We start from the raw sequence: 19961 nt of genomic DNA on the forward strand, positions 1-19961 counted from the left end.
AAAAGGATGAGTAGAGCGAAGTGGATTTTCTGCGAGAAATTATGTGAAAATTTCGATGAGGCATACATATACACCGCGAAATGCTCTCCAATATGCCTAGCCTCTCGTGAAAGTGCGATGGGAAGCCAGGGTACAAGAGATTTTTTTATGGAGACGCAGCCAGGGTGAACTCGGCGATCACAATGGGAAGCCAGGGTACAAGAGATTTTTGATGGAGACGCAGCCAGGGTGAACTCGGCGATCACAATAACCCATTAACCACAAGAACTGATTCAGCGGATGATCTCATGGGAGCAACTGTCAACGTGGATTATGTGATGTGGTAGGAACATAAACTTCAGCAGTTCAAAATAGACCAACGGGACACTATTGCAGAAAAGAGTAGAGTCGAGTCGAATCGCGACACACTCAAGGACAACGGCGGGACCAACACAGCTGAAGCCAAAACTAAAATCGTCATCGAGAGAGGGGGAGATATTGAAGCCATAGAAACTGGGATCAACTGGGATCTGTGGGACATTAACAAAGGCATCATCAAGCCCATTGATGTCCAAGTTTGTTGAATATCCAAATTCTTATGTCTCGAATATTCTTCCAAGTTCTCTTGGAGCCCAGTTCAGAAGAAAAGTGCCTGTAATAGTAGTCTTTCTTGGTTATCTTAATCAACTTATTGACGTGGTTTCTTGCTGAGCGTAAGCCCTCATATAACTTAGACGTCCGGAAACGTCTCCACCTGCGATGCGAAATATTCCTCTCGTGAATAGCCGAACGAATATCCTGGGAGAACCACGGTTTCATTCTAGAGGACACTTCTCTAGTCTAGAGTGGAACCGTAAATTCCTGTAGGTCACGGATATTCCTTTGTAGAAAGTCAGTTTGTTCATCGATAGTTTCCATACGAAGTATCAGATCCCAGTCGATAAGCACCCTATACAACATGGATGTCGAAAAGCCTAACATAAGTCAATGTGTCAAATCGGTCAAGTCAATGTGCTAAATCGGATTATAAATACGCCTTTTTTGGGGCCAAGACTTTAAATCGAGATATCGGTTTATATGGCAGCTATATGCAAATCTTGATCGATCTAGACCAAATTGCAGAAATGTGTGGAGGGGCTTAACCTAACCCTCTGTCCCGAATTTCGGCAATATCGGACAATAAATGCGCCTTTTAAGGGCCCAAAACATTAAATCGAGAGATCGGTCTATATGGCAGCTATATCCAAATCTGGACCGAACTGAAATATGACAGCTGTATCCAAATCTGGACCGATCTAAATGAAATTGAAGAAGGATGTCGAAGGGCCCAACACCACTCACTGTCCCAAATTGCGGCGACATCGGACAATAAATGCGCTTTTTATGGCCCCAAAACCTAAAACCGAGATATCGGTCTATATGGCAGCTTTATCCAAATCTCATCCAATCAGGGCCAATTGAAGAAAGATGTCGAAGGGCCTAAGACAACTCACTGTAGAAGTATGTCAAGGGGCTTAACTTAACTCACTGTCCCAAATTTCGACGACATCAGATAATAAATGCGCCTTTTATGGGCCCAAAACCTTAAATCGAGGGATCGGTCTATATATCGGCTTTATCCAAATCTCATCCGATCAGGGCCAAATTGAAGAAAGATGTCAAAGGGCCTAAAACAACTCACTGTCCCAAATTTCAGCAAAATCGGATACTAAATGTGATTTTAATGGGCCTAAGACCATAAATCGGAGGATCGGTCTATGTGGGAGCTATATCCAAATCTGGACCGATCTGAGCCAAATTGACGAAAAATGTCGAAGGGCCTAACACAACTTACTGTCCCAAATTTCAGCAAAATCGGGCAATAAATGTGGCTTTTAGGGGCTAAGACCCTAAATCGGAGGATCGGTCTATATGTCAGCTATTACCAAATCTGGACCGATCTGGACCAAATTGACGAAGGATATCGAAGGGCCTAACTCAACTCCCAAATTTCAGCAAAATGGTAAAATAAATGTGGCTTTTATTGGCCTAAGAACCTAAATGGACGGATCGGTCTATATGGGGGCTATATCAAGATATTGTGCGATATAGGCCATCTTCGAACTTATCCTGTTTATGGACAGAAAAAGAATCTGTGCAAAGTTTCAGCTCAATATCCCTATTTTTGAAGACTGTAGCGTGATTTCAACGGACATGTCTAGATCGTCTTAGATTTTTACGCTAATCAAGAATATATATACTTTATAGGGTCGAAAATGGATACTTCGATGTGTTGCAAATCGAATGACAAAATGAATATACCCCCATCCTTCGGTGGTGGGTATAAAAAGATCAAGTCATGGTTTGAAAAACATGAGGCTGACACTTGGTCGTATAGGAGGATTTTAGAAGAAGAGACAGCGAAGCGTACTGGAGGATGCGAGAAAAAAGCGTGGGAATTGTTGAATTGACTGGCAAAAGCCCCAAGGAAGACATTTCAAGCGTCAAGACCATGTCCTGTAAAACGTTAGAGTTGAAGTCCCCAACAACCACAATGTCCGAGTAAGCAAGAGAGAGAGATAGAGGTTCAAGGACAGAGAAAAAATCTCGCATATACGTACGGTTGTTCGGTCTATAAACACACCCAACTAGGAGCTTGTTATCGGCAGCAGGCACCTCAACAAAAACATACTCAATTGGGCCACCTGGGTTGGACTTTATACATAACTGAATATTCAGGTGGTTTCTCACACACAGTGCGGTGCCGCCCCCACGACGTAATCTATCAACCAAATCATCTTCACTGCCCCCTTACTCCGCCCGGCACCCAAACTTTGTGGATCGTGCCATCCTCAGAGAAGGCGTTAATCTCCGTCTTACACTTCAAGACAGATCGTGACCCAACCGCCCTGGTTCTTATTGTCCTTATAGCAATTTTACTGTGCATAAAGATATTGACACTCGACGTCCTCGCGTTAGCACCACACCACCTCACGCATTCTGTGATCACTCCACATTGTTATGGACGACCAATTTGTCTGTTTTTAGATATTTTGGGGTTAGGGCGACTTTCTGGGTACTTGGACCAAATTTTTAATACCATATTCGTATTCTACTCTCCAATACCTTTCATGTGATACCTATATTGTCCCATCAGTCCACTTTTTGATTTTGGATTGTATTTCTGGCATAAGGGGGAGGGTCCGTCCCCCCTTCGATACCGAAAAATTATGCAGCCTATGTTTCCTTCCAGACCAACCTGCACAATATGCGAAAATTTCGAAAAAATCGGTTTTGCCGTTTTTCAGTCTATACGGAACAAACAAACCGAGTCCCATATATCCGTAATTGGCTAATGTGCCCATTTTGGGCGTTTTGGTGGGGGTGGGGTGAACCCCTATACTTCGACATGAATTTGTATGCCAGATTCGTTATCTACTCCCGCATACTTTTCATTTGATACCCATATTGTCCATATCGGTCCACTTTGGATTTTGGGTGGTGTTTTTTAGGGTAACGGTGGAGAGTCCGCCTCCTACCGTTATCAATAAATTATAAATCCTATATCTACTTCCTGACCATATTCGTAATCTTCTATAGAATACCTTTCATTTGAGTCCCATGTTGTCATGATAGTCAAATAAACCTTTCTTAAGGGGTTTTGGGGCTGAGGTGGCTCCCCTGATACTTGGACCCAACTTTTATTATGAAACTAGCTGACCCGGGCCAGCTCCGCTGCGCCTTCTATTAGTTTATATGGAACAAAAATTTCCTTTCCTTCCTTAAATCCATGGTCCTACATTTGGATATCAAATTCGTATTCGCGTTGGTCACTAAAAAATTGTTGTTTGTGGGGTATTTTGGGAAAGGGGTAGACCCCCAGAAAATTGGTCCCAAAAGTAGGTATAAATTCTTGCTCTACCCCCAATACCTTTCGTTTAAGCTCCACATTGATATGGTCGGTAAATATGCCCAAATTGGGGGTGTTTTGGGAATTGGGGTGGTCCCCCAAACACTATGCCCGGAAAAATTTATCAGCATCGTACTCTATTCTCATATATCTGTATATCATTTATTTGAACCCCATATTGTCATTGGCCTCAAAATTGGATATCAAACTCGTTTTCTGATCTCATTTAAACTTCTTATTGCTAAAGTCAAAAAATATGTCCGGTTTGGAGTATCGGCCCTAAAAACTATAAATATTTAGTTCCACTCTCTTTAAGACCCAAATTGTCTTGGTGAGCAAATACTTCCTATTTGGGGGTTGTTATGGTGGTGAGATGTCCCCCAGACAGTTGGTCCCTAATGTTGATATCAGATACGTGGTCTACTCCCACATACCTTTGAACCCCATATATCAATAGTCGGCAAACATGACGGGCTTGGGGCGTGTTTTGGAAGATGGGCGGCCACTCAGTGAGTTGGCATTGAAAATATATATCGGATTCGAGTTCTACTCTAAAACCCTCTTATTTGAGCCTTATATTGCAATAGTCACCAAATACATCCTATTTGGGCAGTGTTGTGGGGGTGGGCTGGCCCCATAGACACTTTTCCCGGATATTGATATCAGATTTGTGCTTTACTCCCAAATACCTTTCTTTTGAGCCCCATATTGCTATGGTCGTAAATATTCCCCTTTGGGGAGAGGTGGCCCCTCAAACACTTGGTTCCGTATTTGGATATCAGATTCGAATTCTACACCTTTTATTTAAGCCCCATATTCCCATGGTCAGTAAATAAGTCCTGTTTTGGGGGTGTTTTGGGAAAGGTTTGGGTGGACCCCCAGACAATTGTCCCAAATTTGGATATCAGTTTCGTATTCTACTTGCAAATACCTTTCATTTCTGTAAAAATGTCCGACTAAGGGGTGTTTTGGGGGTTGAGATGGCCCTCCTAACACTTGGTCCGACAATTGAATATCAGATACGTTTTCTTATCCTAAATACCTTTCTTTTGAGTCCCATATTGTTGTGATTTATCTCAATATATGTTTGGTTGGTTTTAGGGTGGGGCGGCCCCCCTAGGTACACGAAATTTGAATACCAAATTTTTATTTTCAGGGTACTATACGAGAGCACACGAAATTTCGCTTAAATCGCACCACCCATCTCCGAGATCTGGCGTTTCTGAAATTTATGGTAAGGGGAGGGTCCGTCCCCCTTCAGATATCAAAAAATGTAGTACCCTATTTTCACCACGGGATCATTATGCACCATCTGTGAAAATTTTAAAGAAAATCGGTTCAGCCGTTTCTGAGTCTATAAGGAACACAAAAACAAACAAACACAAATCAATGTTTATATATTGGGTTGCCCAAAAAGTAATTGCTGATTTTTCATATAGTCGGCGTTGACAAATTTTTTCACAGCTTGGGACTCTGTAATTGTGCCCGCAATTACTTGTTGGGCAACCCAATATAAAAAGAAGAAGAAGATTCGTACTCTACTCTTGAATACCTTTCATTAAATCTTCTATTTTTCATTGACAGTAGTAAAATAAAGGTGCAAGGGCTGTCAAAAAATATCCATTATACATAGATACGAGCCAGTGTTGCTCATCACTCAAAGCTCACTGACCCAGATGACAAAAATTCATTTAGATACTCTTTTTAAACTGAACTTCGAGTAAAGCTTGTTGTAATTGAGTAAAAACTCACAAAACCCCGAGTACAATAAACCAGTTTTTCTACGATTCTGAAATGAATTGATGGCAATATAATATCGGATTTCGAACAGTGAAGATCGAAATAAATTGCAGTGCGGTATAAAAAACGCTTAACAAAATAAACAAAAATGAATACAGCAAAATATTTGTGTGTGGTTGCAATAATTGCATCGTTAACTTACTCGGGTAAATTTTCAAAATATTTAAACTCATTATTTAAAATGTTGTGTGTGTTGTGCTGTGTTAAAATAAAAAAAAAATATTTTAAATGTTTTAAATTTGTTATGAAATCCACCCACAGCTTCTGCCGTTCACTGCTATCAGTGCAATTCTTTGGATAATCCCAAATGTGGTGAACACTTTGAGGATGCCCAGTATATGCGGATCGATTGTAGCCGTATTCCTGCTCCATTTTTTACCACAACCTTGTTGGGACGTAATACCAATGCCACCGGTTGTGTGAAGAAAACGCTGCAAGAACGTAAGTACAGAATTATTTAAACATTAGTTAAAAGTTGTAAAAACTAGAAAAGGGATTTTTGAATTTTTTATTTGAGGAAAAATATTAACTATGGTATTAACAAGTTTTCTTTGGATTAAATACATATCTAAGTAGTGGTTTAATAGATATATTGAATTCAATAAGCTATTTTTCCCATCAATTCCAATTTTTTTTTTTAATATTTTTCTCAGTACATGCTATCCTCATATATAAACAATAATTAGTTTTCAAACATGAGTCATTTTAATAAAATTTAAAACTGAAGGTAAATACCTTTAGAAAACAATAACTGGGGAAACTAGTTTTCTGTTTATTCAACTGAATTTAATTTTCCCATAAAATACATACAGAGTCTGATGCATTCAAAAAAAAAAATAATTGATTGAGTTAAACCTTCCCATATTACAAAAAAAAAAAAAAAAAAACAAGTAAAAGCGTACTAAGTTCGGCCTGGCCGAATCTTATATACCCTCTACAATGGATCGCATTTGTCGAGTTCTTTTCCCGGTTTGTCTTTTTAGGCCAACAAATGATAAAAGAAAATAATAAAAGAAAATAATTGCTATGAAATTGGAGCTATATCAAATTATGGTCCGATTCAGACCTTAATTGAATTGAATGCTGGAGACCATTCTTAAAATTGTACAAAATGTCAGCCAGTTCGAATAACAAGTAAAAGGGCGTTAAGTTCGGCCGGGCCGAACTTTGGATACCCACCACCTCGGGTATATGTGAAAACCACCTTTCATCAAAATCCCATGAAAATTGCTTACCTTATGTCCCATAGCAGTTATATCGAAATATGTTCCGATTTGGACCAATTACTTATAAGCACAGTGGCTATATATTAAAATAAACCGATCCGGATATCGAGAAGCCTTACATAAGTCACAGTGTCAAATTTCAGTGAAATCGAATTATAAATGTCCTTTTTATGCGGCCCAGACTTTAAATCGAGATATCGGTCTACCTGGCAGCTATATCCAAATCTGAACCGATTTGAGCCAAGTTGCAGAAAAATGTCGAAGAGCCTAACACAAAGCTCTGTGCCTAATTTCGATGAAATCGGAAAATGAATGCGCCTTTTATGGGCCAAAAACGAGAGATCGGTCTAGGTCTAGAGAATCGGAGAATCGGTCTATATGGCAGCTATAATCAAATCAGGACCGATCTGGGCCAAATTAAAGAAGGACGTCGAAGAGCCTAACTAAACCTACTGTCTCAAATTTCATCAACATCGGACAATAAATGCGCCTTTTATGGCCCCAAAACCTAAAAACTGAGTGATCGGACTATATGGCCGAGCTATATCCAAATCTAGACCGATCTGTGTCATAATGCAACATCGGACAATTAATTCGTCTGCGACATCGGACAATTAATTCGTCTTTTATGGGCCTTAGACCCTAAATCGGAGGATCGGTCCATATGGCAGTTATATCCAAATCTGAGCCGATCTGAGCCAAATTTGCAAAGGATGTTGAAGAGCCCAACACAACTCACAGTCCCAAATTTCATCAAAATCGGATAATAAATGTGGCTTTTATGGGCCTAAGACCCTAAATCGCTATAACCAAATTTAGACCGATCTGGGCCATATTAACGTAGGATGTCGAAGGGCCCAACACAACTCACTGTCCTGAATTTCAGCAAAATCGGATAATCGGATAGTCCTGTTTATGGACAAAAAAAGAATCTGTGCAAAGTTTCAGCTCAATATCTCTATTTTTAAAGACTGTAGCGTGATTTCAACAGACAGACGGACGGACATGTCTAGATCGTCTTAGATTTTTACGCTGATCAAGAATATCTATACTTTATAGGATCGAAAATGGATATTTCGATGTGTTGCAAATGGAATGACAAAGTTAATATACCCCCATCCTTCGGTGGTGGGTATAAAAATTGCGTCCCTTAGGGACACAAGTAGTAAAATAGGAAGAACGGTTTATATGTGAGCTGTATCAAACTATAGACCGATACAGACTATAATTGACACGTAAGTTGAAATTTATGTTAAAATTTCATCCAAATCGGATATTAATAGCGCCCTCTAGAGGCTCGAGAAATCAAGACCACAGATCGGTTTATATAATAGCTATATCAGGTTATAGACCGATCTAAACCATACTTAGCAGTTATTTTTGGAAACCATTACAGAATATCTCATGCGAAATTTCAGCCAAATTGGGTAATAATTGCGCCCTATAGAGCCTTAAGAAGTCAAGATCCCAGATCGGTTTATATGGCAGCTATATCAGGTGATGAACCGATTTTAACCATACTAAGCACAGTTTTTGGAAACCATAATAGAACTCCTCATGCAAAATTTCAACCAAATCGGATAGTAATTGCGCTCTCTAGTGGCTGGAGAAGTCAAGACCCCAGATCGGTTTATATGGGAGCTATATCAGGTTATAGCCTGAATTAAACCATACTTAGCACAGTTGTTGGAGATAATAACAAAACAGACGGACGGGCATGGCTAGATGGACTTAAAATGATATGACGATCAAGAATATAATATACATTATGGGGTCTCAGACGCATATTTCGAGGTGTTACAAACAGAATGACGAAATTACTATACCCCATCCGATGGTAGAGGGTATAAAAACAAGTAAAGATAGGCAAACAGAGGGTGGGCCGACTATATAATGCCTACACCACTAAGTAAACCTACTACTTTTAGTACCAAATTTAAATACGGCCGTACAAACGGACGCAACTGAATCAAAAAAGACAATGTTTATAAGTCGATCGTGATTCTATTAGTGGCCACTTTTGCTCTTCACTTTCTAAGCGTCTTAACAATTGATCACTCAAGCCTAATCTTATATCCCTCCATAAAAGATACCATATGCCAAGTTCTTCGAATGATGCCTTGATATTTATGTTGAATGCTAAAAATGTTAGACACATTTGAAATTTCAGTCAAGTCCGACCCTATAAATACGATCTAGGAAACGCTGAAAGTTTTCACAGATCCTTTTTTCCATAGGCAGGATTAGTCCTAAGATATATATGGGAGTATATCTTGGTATAGCCTCTACAAAGACCAATCTCTCGATAAAACGTCTCTGCACCAATTTTTTTTCTTGATACTCGAAGAGTTTTATAACATTTTTAACGGCGTAAAAAATGTTTCATCGATTCACAAATGGTCCCATAACTTCAAAAATACCGACGATAACATGACTAAGATTTTGAAAAAAAAATTGTTGTCTAATAACTCATAATCCGTTTTAGATATTCTGCACTTTTCCGCATACTTTTTGTGCGGTTTTACGATCCTATTTTCAAGCAAGTAAAAACGTGTTCAGTGCTGCCGTACCGAACTTTGGATACCCACCACCATGGATAAATTAACCATCATCTTTTATAACAACTCCACTATCATATCCATAGTAATATGCATATGGGGCTGGTTTGGTTTATATTGGGTTGCCCAAAAAGTAATTGGGGATTTTTCATATAGTCGGCGTTGACAAATTTTTTCACAGCTTGTGACTCTGTAATTGCATTCTTTCTTCTCTCAGTTATCAGCTGTTACTTTTAGCTTGCTTTAGAAAAAAAAGTGTAAAAAAGTATATTTGATTAAAGTTCATTCTAAGGTTCGTTGAAAATGCATTTACTTTCTTTTAAAAAATCCGCAATTACATTTTGGGCAACCCAATATTTGATTCAGGTCCCCAAAACTCTTATACAAGCCACAGTTTCAGCGAAATCGCGCAAAAATCCACTTTTTATGGAGTTAAGACACTAAATTGGAAAATCGGTCTATATGACAGCTATATCTACATGACCGGAAGCTTAATACAAGCCACTGTGTCAAATTCCAGCGAAATCGGGTACTAAATGGAGCTTTTATGGGCTTAAGACCCTTAATCGGCATATCAGTCTATATGACAGCTATATCTGAAGAAAGACCTATATGAACCATATTTGAATCGGATATCGAGGGTAATCAACTCTCTATTTCAAATTTCAGCGAAATTGGAATAAAAAATTCGGCTTTTATGGACTTAATACCCTAATATCAGGGCAGCTACATCCAAATATGGTCCGATCATAACCATATTTGAATCGGAGGTCTGAGGATATTTGAATGAGGAGGTATGTTTCTAATTTCAAGGAATCGGATTATAAATGCGTCTATTACGTCTGTCTATATGGCAGCTATATGTAAATATGCTCCAATATGAACCATATTCGGTTCGAATACCGGGGCCCCCAGTATAACTTCCTGTTTCAAATTTTCTCGAAATCAGACAAAACCTGCAGATTTTGCGAGCTTAAGACCCTTAATCGCCAGATCGGTCTATATGCCAGCTATATCCAAATATAATCCGATTTGACTCATTCAAAAACATAATCTGCGTAAAGAACAAATACGAGTCTGTGGAAAATTTCAACTCAATATCTCATTTTTTAATGACTGTAGCGTGATTACAAATAACGGATACACGAATAAACAGACGGTCGAACATACGGACAGACACACGGACATCGTTAAATCGTCTAAGAATTTTACGACAATCAGAAATATATATACAAACTTTGAAGAGTCGGAAAAAAATATTTCGATGTGTTGCATACGGAATGACTAATTGAATATACCTCCTTTCCTATGGTGGAGGGCATAAAAAATCAAGCCGATCGACATAAAAAGTATGCGATTCAAAATTTGTCATGCTCGAGGTGACCAGCTTTCAATCACCATTGGATTAGCCTCTAAACTCAGGTCCCCAAATTTTATACACTTGTTGGAAAATACCTCAACATTGACTAAGGTAATTTTCCGGATCGTCTTAACATTCCAAGTCGATTTAGCCATGTCCGTTTGCCTGGTATGGCTGTCATATAAGCTGATCTAGAATTTCGACTTCTTGAGCCTCTAGAAGGTACCATCTTTATCCTTCTTAGCTCAAATTAAGTATGAGTTATTCTGTTCTGACTTTCACTAACTGTGTCAAGAATGGCTGAAATCGGTTCATAACCTGGTATATCTGTCATATAAACCGATCTGGGATTTTGATTTCATAAGCCTCTGAGCGTCTTCTACGATTTGTCTGAATTTTCGCATGAGGTGTTTTGTTTTGAGTTTCAACAACTGTCAGATTTGGATATAGCTTCCATAGAAATTTAGGGTTATCTGTCTGTCTGTTGATGCCATGCTTAGTTAAGAACATGTGAAACTAGTCGTAGGTTGATTGCAATGGTGTAGAGTAGAGGTTAGCATGTCAGCCTATGATGCTGAACTCTTAGGATCGAATCCTGGAAAAATCGAACAACAATTGGGCCCTTCAGCGGCTCAAGATCTCAAATCGGTTAATACGGAGGTATATCAGGTTATAGACTGATTTGGATTAAACTTGGCAGGGTTTGACTTGACTTCTCCTAACCCTGCCAAGTTTAATCCAAATCAGTCTATAACCTGATATACCTCCGTATTAACCGATTTGAGATCTTGAGCCGCTGAAGGGCCCAATTGTTGTTCGATTTTTCCAGGATTCGATGCTAAGAGTTCAGCATCATAGGCTGACATGCTAACCTCTACTCTACACCATTCCAATCAACCTACGACTAGTTTCACATGTTCTTAACTAAGCATGGTATCAACAGACAGACAGATAACCCTAAATTAACAAGCATTTAATTGCAATCAAGATCAAGATTCCTTATGAAATTCAGAGTCAATATTTCGATGTCTTACAAAAAGAATGACAAAGTAATTCCCCGCATCATATGATAGGGGGTATACAATTAAGTCCCATTAGATATGCATTTAATTCAATATCGCATAGTCTTTTTGTCTTGATGTTAACATTTCGAAGACAAGCTTGCAATCACAATTAACTATGGGAAAACTTTAAGAAACTTTGTCATAATCGTTTGAGTGTTTTTTAATAGAAAATCACCAATTTCATTAACATAGGAAACTATTTCTCTGTTAAATGGCAATAGAATGAACAAGTCAAAATTATTTTCTGACAATGAGTAATCATCAATACAAGGCTTTGTATAACAATAGGAACTATAATTCACGTATAAACTTGAAATAAGGCAGTAATGCGCCTAGAATTTGTGTCATTAATAAAAGAGTCGTTAATTTATTTAAAATCAAGTACCGGAAGGCGAAATTCCCACACCTGTTCAATCCCATGACAGCCGGTTGTACGTACCAGATTGACCCGATGGATTCCTTCATTGGCAAAGGGCTGCCGCCTTAGTGTACAACACACTGCTACAACGACAACGACAATCTGACCTTGACTGACGATATAGCCCCTATATTAGCCCATAGACAGATTTGATATATTTGGTTCTGGAAGGGAGCAGTTATCAAAACATTCGAGTATTTCATGACTCTGTACATGGTCCCTTGGGCTTTGGGTTGTGGCTATAAAAGAATGGCCAAAAGTTAAATTACATTGCAGCCACTTGTAGAAGAGAAGTCTCCCAGCTGCTCCTTATTTGGACGTTCGTTTGAAGATTTTCTTTTTTTTTTAACACTACGATTTTTTATATTAGGAAGTAAACCTAAAAAATTATTTAAAAATTTATTTAAGCATGCCAAAAACTTAAACCTTAATTGAGACTTTTTTTTTGTTTTTCTCCTTTTTTCACATTTCAGCTGCTGGTCGGACTTACATTTTACGCAACTGTTTTTATGGCGACGTCTCAAATTCCAAAAATGGCTGTGATTTGGATTCCCAAAACTTTGGAGTACAACAATTGGCATGCGATGCATGTAGCGGTGATTTATGCAATAGCTCCACCTCAATGGCGCCCGTTGCAATGGCAATTTTGATGTTTTTTGCTCTGGCTCGTGTTTTCTCCTGAGAAATTTCTATATCTAAGAACAATACCAACAAAGTTGGTGTATATGATAAAGGGGTAATAAATTAAAAAAAAAATCTATTATATAATAAATATTTTGTAAAGAAATTAAATTTTTATTAAACTTAATAAAACTTCTTGATGTACAATTTGCCAATGAACACTCCTCTAAAGAACAAAAGCAAAACTTCTCACATATCAATGAGTGCTGTCCGATAGGAATGCCGCAGTGCGGCACTTCTTTGGGGAGAAGTTTTTACATGCCACAGTACCTCACAAATGTCGCCAGCCATTAGGAGGAGATTACCACCGTTAAAATTCGGTTTTTATACCCACCAGCGAAGGATGGGGGTATATTCATTTTGTCATTCCGTTTGCAACACATCGAAATATACATTTCCGACGCTATAAAGTAAATATATTCTCGGTCAGCGTAAAAATCTAAGACAATCTAGCCATGTCCGTCCGTCTGTCTGTTGAAATCACGCTACATTCTTTAAAAATAGGGATATTGTGCTGAAATTTTGTGCATATTCTTTTTTTGTCCATAAGCAGGTTAAGTTCGAAGATGGGCTATATCGGACTATATCTTGATATAGCCTCCATGAGGACCGATCCGACGATTTAGGGTCTTAGGGCTAAAAAAGTCACATTTATTATCCAATTTTGCTGAAATTTAGGACAGTGAGTTATGTTAAGCCCTTCGACATCCTTCTCCAATTTGGCCGAGATCGATTCAGATTTGGATATATCTGCCATATACCCTGATCCACCGATTTAGGATCTTAGTAAAAGCCACATTTAATATCCGATTTCGCTGAAATTTGGGACAGGGTGTTGGGTTAGATCAGATTTGGATATAGCTGCCTCATAGACCTATCTCTCTATATAAGGTTTTGGGCCCATGAAAGGCGCATTTATTGTCCAATCTCGCCGAAATTTGGGACAGTGAGTTGTGTTAGGCCCTTCGACTTACTTCTTCAATTTGGCCTTTATTGTCCGATTTATTGTCCGATGTCGTAGAAATTTGGGACAGTGAGTTGTGTTAGGCCCTTCGACTTTCTACTTCAATTTGGATTTGATCGGTCCAGATCTGAATATAGCTGCCATATAGACCGACATCCGTGTCGTATATGGTTCTAATCGGTTTATTTTTAGATAAACAATACACAATTAAACAATGACTTGTACTTAAAAGTATTTGGTCAAAATCAGACCATATTTCAATAAAACTGCTATGGGGCTTGGGGTATGCATTTATCACCAGATTTTGACGAAAGGTGGTTTACATATATGCCCGAGGTGGTGAGTATCCAAAGTTCGGCCCGGCCGGAACTTAACGCCTTTTAACTTGTTTTAAGATGCTCATGACAGGATTCGGACCCAGGCTTTCAACATCATAGGCGGACAAGCTAACCTCTACGCTAGAGGTGTTAGAGGACGATGGCTAAGACGTCTTGGCGGAAGATTTGGTGTCCCATTTAAGTGTTTATTGGGTTTTGGACCGTATAAGTCTCCTGGTCCAGGTGATATCTACCCTAGGATGTAACAGGTGGGCTTTGACTTTCTGGCTCACTGGTACGTTGCGATTTTTCGGTCGTTAATCAGGTACTCGTATGTGTTCTTATGGTGAAGGGGGCTAAGGGGGGTATTTATTCCAAAAATGGGGGAGCTGCAATTGAGTGCAGCCAAGGATTTTCGGCCGATAAGTCTCTCTTCCTTCTTCAAGAAGACATTAGAGATAATTCTAGACTTTCAAATAAGGAGCAAGCTAGGAGAAGATTTTCTTTCCAGGTGTCAGCAAGTCATATTAAGGACAGGTCGGTTGATACTGCTCACTATAGTGTAGTGCATCATCTGGAAAGATCTTTCTTGTTTAAGGATTTAGCGTTGGCAGCATTCCTGGATTTGAAGGTGCTTTAAATAATGTTCATCCGTGTCATAGGGGCGGCTCTGAAGAATGCGGGTTCGGTGAATGGTATTACAGGGTGGTTAATGAGTATTGTATATAAAAAGATCACGGCCATCATTAAGGTACTTCGGTGAAGGCGAATGCAACCAGAGACTTGCCACAGGGTGATGTTATTGCTATGGATTCTTTCGGCCGACAGGATTCTGTGGATACTTGAAACCCTAGGGGTCAAGGTATGCGCTTACGCTAACAACCCTCTTGGGGTCCCGGCTTCTTGGGTTACTGAGTGTTCTCAGGGGTTTATGCCATAAAGACTGAGTTGGTGTTGTTCACCAGGAAGGTGCTTGAGTTCAGACTGCCGAGGTTGCAGGAAGCAACTATGAGACTGCCCAGGTCACTAGATTTCTTGGGGTTATGGAGAGTCTAGGATACGGAAGGTTTTTGCGGCTCTCTATTCGTGCTAGAGGCTCGATGGCAGTATACCCAGCGGTGATGCGACCGATTCTGACCTATGGATGCCAAATCTAGTAGCCGGTGACTGAGTATGCGTTGCATGTGCTGGATCTAGATCTGGATAGGGTAAATAGGGTGGCTTTGAGATTTATTAGTAGTGCTATGAGTTAAAGGCCACCGAAGCGCAGAGGTCAGTATGTCCGTCTATGACGCTGAACGCCTAGGTTCGAATACTGGCATGAACATCATGAAAATTTGTAGCGGTAGTTATCCCCTCCTAATAACTGGCTACATTTGGAGGGGATAGTGCGACCGATTCTGATCTATGGATGTCACGTCTGGTGACTAAGTATGCGTTGCATGTGCTGGATCTAGATCTGGATAGGGTAAATAGGATGGCTTTGACATTTATTAGTAGTGCTATGGGTTGGAGGCCACAGTAGCGCAGAGGTCAGCATGTCCACCTATGACGCTGAACGCCTGGGTTCGAATTCTGCCGAGAACATCCTGAAAATTTTCAGCGGTGGTTATCCCCTCCTAATGGTAGCGACTTTTGGGGGGGGGGGGGTATTGTACCATTTGGTATGGCAGCCATAAAAAAACTATAAAAAGGAGACCCCCTATCATTGAACTTAAAAAAACTTTAATCGGACAGCACTCATTGATATGTGAGAAGTTTTCCCCTGTTCCTTAATGGAATGTTCATGGGCAAATTAGCAATTTTGCTATGAGTACTACTGCGACCCTTTCCTCGAAGACGTTGCTTTGCATACAGCCGATTGACCTATACGTCAGGAAATCGCCCGAGAGGACACTGTTAAGCCTGGGATTTGGGATTCTAATATCTTTACAGAGAGAAGATAAATAAAGGAACCCGTTGAGGAATCCACCGAGTGGCACTACGATTGGATGTCTCTCATCGGATAAGGGAGGATATCGGCGTATTCCAGGCAGAGATCTTTTGCGATTGCCAGAGTTGCGGAGTTGGTTTTGTCAAAGAACATCGACCGGTCGGATATTTCATATTTAGCGATAGTCAGACGGAGCTTAAGGGTCTAAGGGGTGCGATAATGGTATCTAAAGCGCTGTATCGATGTCGTCACTCCCTAAAGCAACTACACAAGCATGTGTATACATACATACCCAATGTGGTGTTGGGCATTAAAAGGTCAGCTTTGCCCGACATTTGCCCGTCCTTTCTTGCCTTCCTAAATCATTTTCTTCTTGACGTTTTAGGAAGTCTTATCCTTTTTTATGTTCGCTGTGACATATTCGAATAAAAATACCCACCCAAAGTCACATATTTAGTTCAAAATAAAAGCTTATTGTGTTGACGTCTCCAGAGACAAACCTAAAGGGACAAACTATGTCCCAACCTTTATATCAACTACATATTGAAATTGAAAAACAAAAACAAAATGTTTGTAGAGTAAAGTAAAGTGAAGAAAAAAAAATAGTTGGAATTTTGAAAAGTTTGAAAATTTTGGTTTGATCAATAAATGGGCTTGCAGTGGCTTTAGGAGTGAAAATCGGGCGATATATATATCTTATATATAAACATCAATTTGTGTTTGTTTGTTTGTATGTTTGTGTGTTCCTTATAGACTCAGAAACGGCTGAACCGATTTTCTTGAAATTTTCACAGATGGTGCATAATGACCCCGTTGTAAAAATATGATATCTGAAGGGGGGGGCGGACCATCCCCCTTACCCTAATTTTCAGAAACGCCAGATCTCGGAGATGGGTAATGCGACCTAAGCGAAATTTTGTGTGCTCTCATATAGTACCCTAAAAATAAAAATTTGGTATCCAAATTTCGGATGGGATACCTAGGGGGCTGCCCCACCCTAAAACCTACCAAACATATATTTAGGCCAATCACGGCAATATGGGACCCAAATGAAAGGTATTAGGGATAATAAAACGTATTTGATATCTATTTGTCGGACCAAGTGCTAGGGGGACCACCCCAACCCTAAAAACACCCCTGAATCGGACATATTTACCGACCATGGCAATATGGAACTCAAATGAAAGGTATTTGCGAGTAGAATACGAATCTGATATCCAAATGTGGGACCACGTTTCTGGGGGTCCACCCCTTCCCCAAAACACCCCCCAAACAGGACTTATTTACTGACCATGGGATTATGGGGCTTAAATAAAAGGTATTTGAGTGTAGAATTAGAATCTAATATCCAAATATGGGATCAAGTATTTGGGGGCCGCCTCTCACCAAAAACATTCCCCAAAGGGGACAAATTTACGACCATAGCAATATGGGGCTCAAATGGTCTTTGGGAGTAAAGCACCACTTTGATATCAATGTTCGGGAAAAGTGTATATAGGGCCACGCCACCCCCACAACACCACCCAAATAGTAAGTATTTTCTGACTATTACAATATGAGGCTCAAATTAGAGGTTTTTTAAAATGGAGCACGAATTCGATATATATTTTCAAGGCCAACCCAAAACACCCCCCAAGCTGGTCATATTTACCGACTATGGAAATATGGGGCTTAAATTAAATGTATGTGGAAGTAGACCACGTATCTGATACCAATATTAGGGGTCAACTGTCTAGCGGGGACGTCCGTCCACCATAACAACCCCCAAATAGGACGTATTTGCTCACCAAGACAATTTGAGTCTTAAAGAGAGTGGAACTAAATATTCATAGTTTTTAGGGCCATTACCCCAAACAGGGCAATTTCCCCGGCCACCGTAGCGCAGAAGTTAGCATGTCCGCCTATAACGCTGAACGCCTGGGTTCGAATCCTGGCGAGACCATCAAAAAAATGTTCAGCGGAGGTTTTCCCCTCCTAATGCAGGCAACATTTGTGAGGTACTATGCCATGTAAAACTTCTCTCTAAAGAGGTGTCGCACTGCAGCACGCCGTTCGGACTCGGCTATAAAAAGGAGGCCCCTTATCATTGAGCTTAAAAATTGAATCCGACTGCACTCATTGATATGTGAGAAGTTTGCCCCTGTTCCTTAGTGAAATGTTCATGGGCAAAATTTGCATTTTACCCCAAACCGGACATATTTGTTGACTTTTGCTATAAGGAGTTTAAATGAGATTAAAAAACGAATTTGATATCTAATTTAGAGGGCAATGGCAGTATGGGGTTCAAATAAATGGTGTATATATATATGAGAATAGAGCACGTTGCTGATATATTTTCAGGGCTTAGAATTTGAGGGACCACCCCACTTCCCAAAACACCCCTAAATTGGGCATGTTTACCCACCATGTCAATGTGGAGCTTAAATAAAAGGTATTGGGTGGTAGAGCAAGAATTGATACCCAATTTCGGGACCAATTTTCTGGGGGTTCACTCCTTTCCTAAAATACCCCACAAACAGCAATTTTTTAGTGACCATCGCAATATGGGGCTCAAATAAAGGTATTTGGGAATAGAATACGAATTTGATATTCAAATATAGGACCATGTATTTATGGCATCACCCCTTTCCCAAAACACCCCCAAAGGGAAAAAATTGTTCGATCATGCCAATAAGTGGCACAAATGAAAGGTATTTGAGATTAGAAAACAATTTTGATAACCTATTTTGGGGCCATGTGTTTGGGGGACGCCTCATCCTGTAAACTCTTCTTCAGCCACTGGCAAAATGGGGTTTAAATAAATGGTATTTGAGACAAAGCACGATGCTGATATTTTATCAGGGCCAAGTATCTGGGGGACCACCTCTCCCCCGAAAACACCACAAAATCAGACATCATGAGAATATCGGGCTGAAATAAAGTATCCTAAGAATGGAGTACACCTTACATCCAAACTTAAATTCGTAGACCAATAAAGATAATGTGGGATTCAGATAAAGGCACTTATATTGTTAAACTGTTAGTCAAGTTAGCATGGTATTTCACTAAAAGATTTTTAATTGTCGAAAATAAATATTCCAAGGAAACTTTTGTTCCATACAAAGTAAAAGAAGGCGCAGCGGAGCGGGCCCAGGTCAGCTAGTATATATATATAAATATATTGGGTTGCCCAAAAAGTAATTGCGGATTTTTCATATAGTCGGCGTTGACAAATTTTTTCACAGCTTGTGACTCTGTAATTGCATTCTTTCTTCTGTCAGTTATCAGCTGTTACTTTTAGCTTGCTTTAGAAAAAAAGTGTAAAAAAAAGTAGATTTGATTAAAGTTCATTCTAAGTTGTATTAAAAATGCATTTACTTTCTTTTAAAAAATCCGCAATTACTTTTTGGGCAATCCAATATATATAGTATTGTATATCTTTCGATTGTTAAACGAGTTATAGCAATTCCAATTTTTTTAAAGGTGTCTCAATTCGTGAAAAAAATTACAGACTTATTTCAACTTTTTTATTTTCTGACCCCACTGTATGATAGTTTAAAAACGAAATGTACTAAATTACATTTTATTCAATCCATATTTTCAAATTTATGTCATTCAGCACCCAAATATCGTGTGACTGTCTATTTTCTAAAATGTATTCATTAACCAGTCCTTAGTCTTCATGATACATAGTACCAAACCTGCTAACACATCATCAAACGATGTGTATTAGCAACCCACCCAAAATTGTACTTCTTACAAATTGTATTTTCAACAAAGTCCTCAAAACAAT

At 39.4% G+C, this 19961-nt stretch overlaps 1 protein-coding gene across 1 annotated transcript; it reads left to right on the plus strand.

Moving 5' to 3' along the window:
• Positions 1-5658: 5658 nt before the first annotated feature.
• LOC106096319 (uncharacterized) lies at positions 5659-13122 on the plus strand. The gene is made up of 3 exons (XM_013264004.2): positions 5659-5814; positions 5930-6109; positions 12768-13122. The coding sequence occupies exons 1-3, from the start codon at positions 5757-5759 to the stop codon at positions 12974-12976; spliced, it is 447 nt and encodes a 148-aa protein (XP_013119458.2). The 5' UTR covers positions 5659-5756; the 3' UTR covers positions 12977-13122.
• Positions 13123-19961: the final 6839 nt, after the last annotated feature.

Source organism: Stomoxys calcitrans, chromosome 3 (genome assembly GCF_963082655.1).
Source record: "Stomoxys calcitrans chromosome 3, idStoCalc2.1, whole genome shotgun sequence".
NCBI lineage: Eukaryota > Metazoa > Arthropoda > Insecta > Diptera > Muscidae > Stomoxys > Stomoxys calcitrans.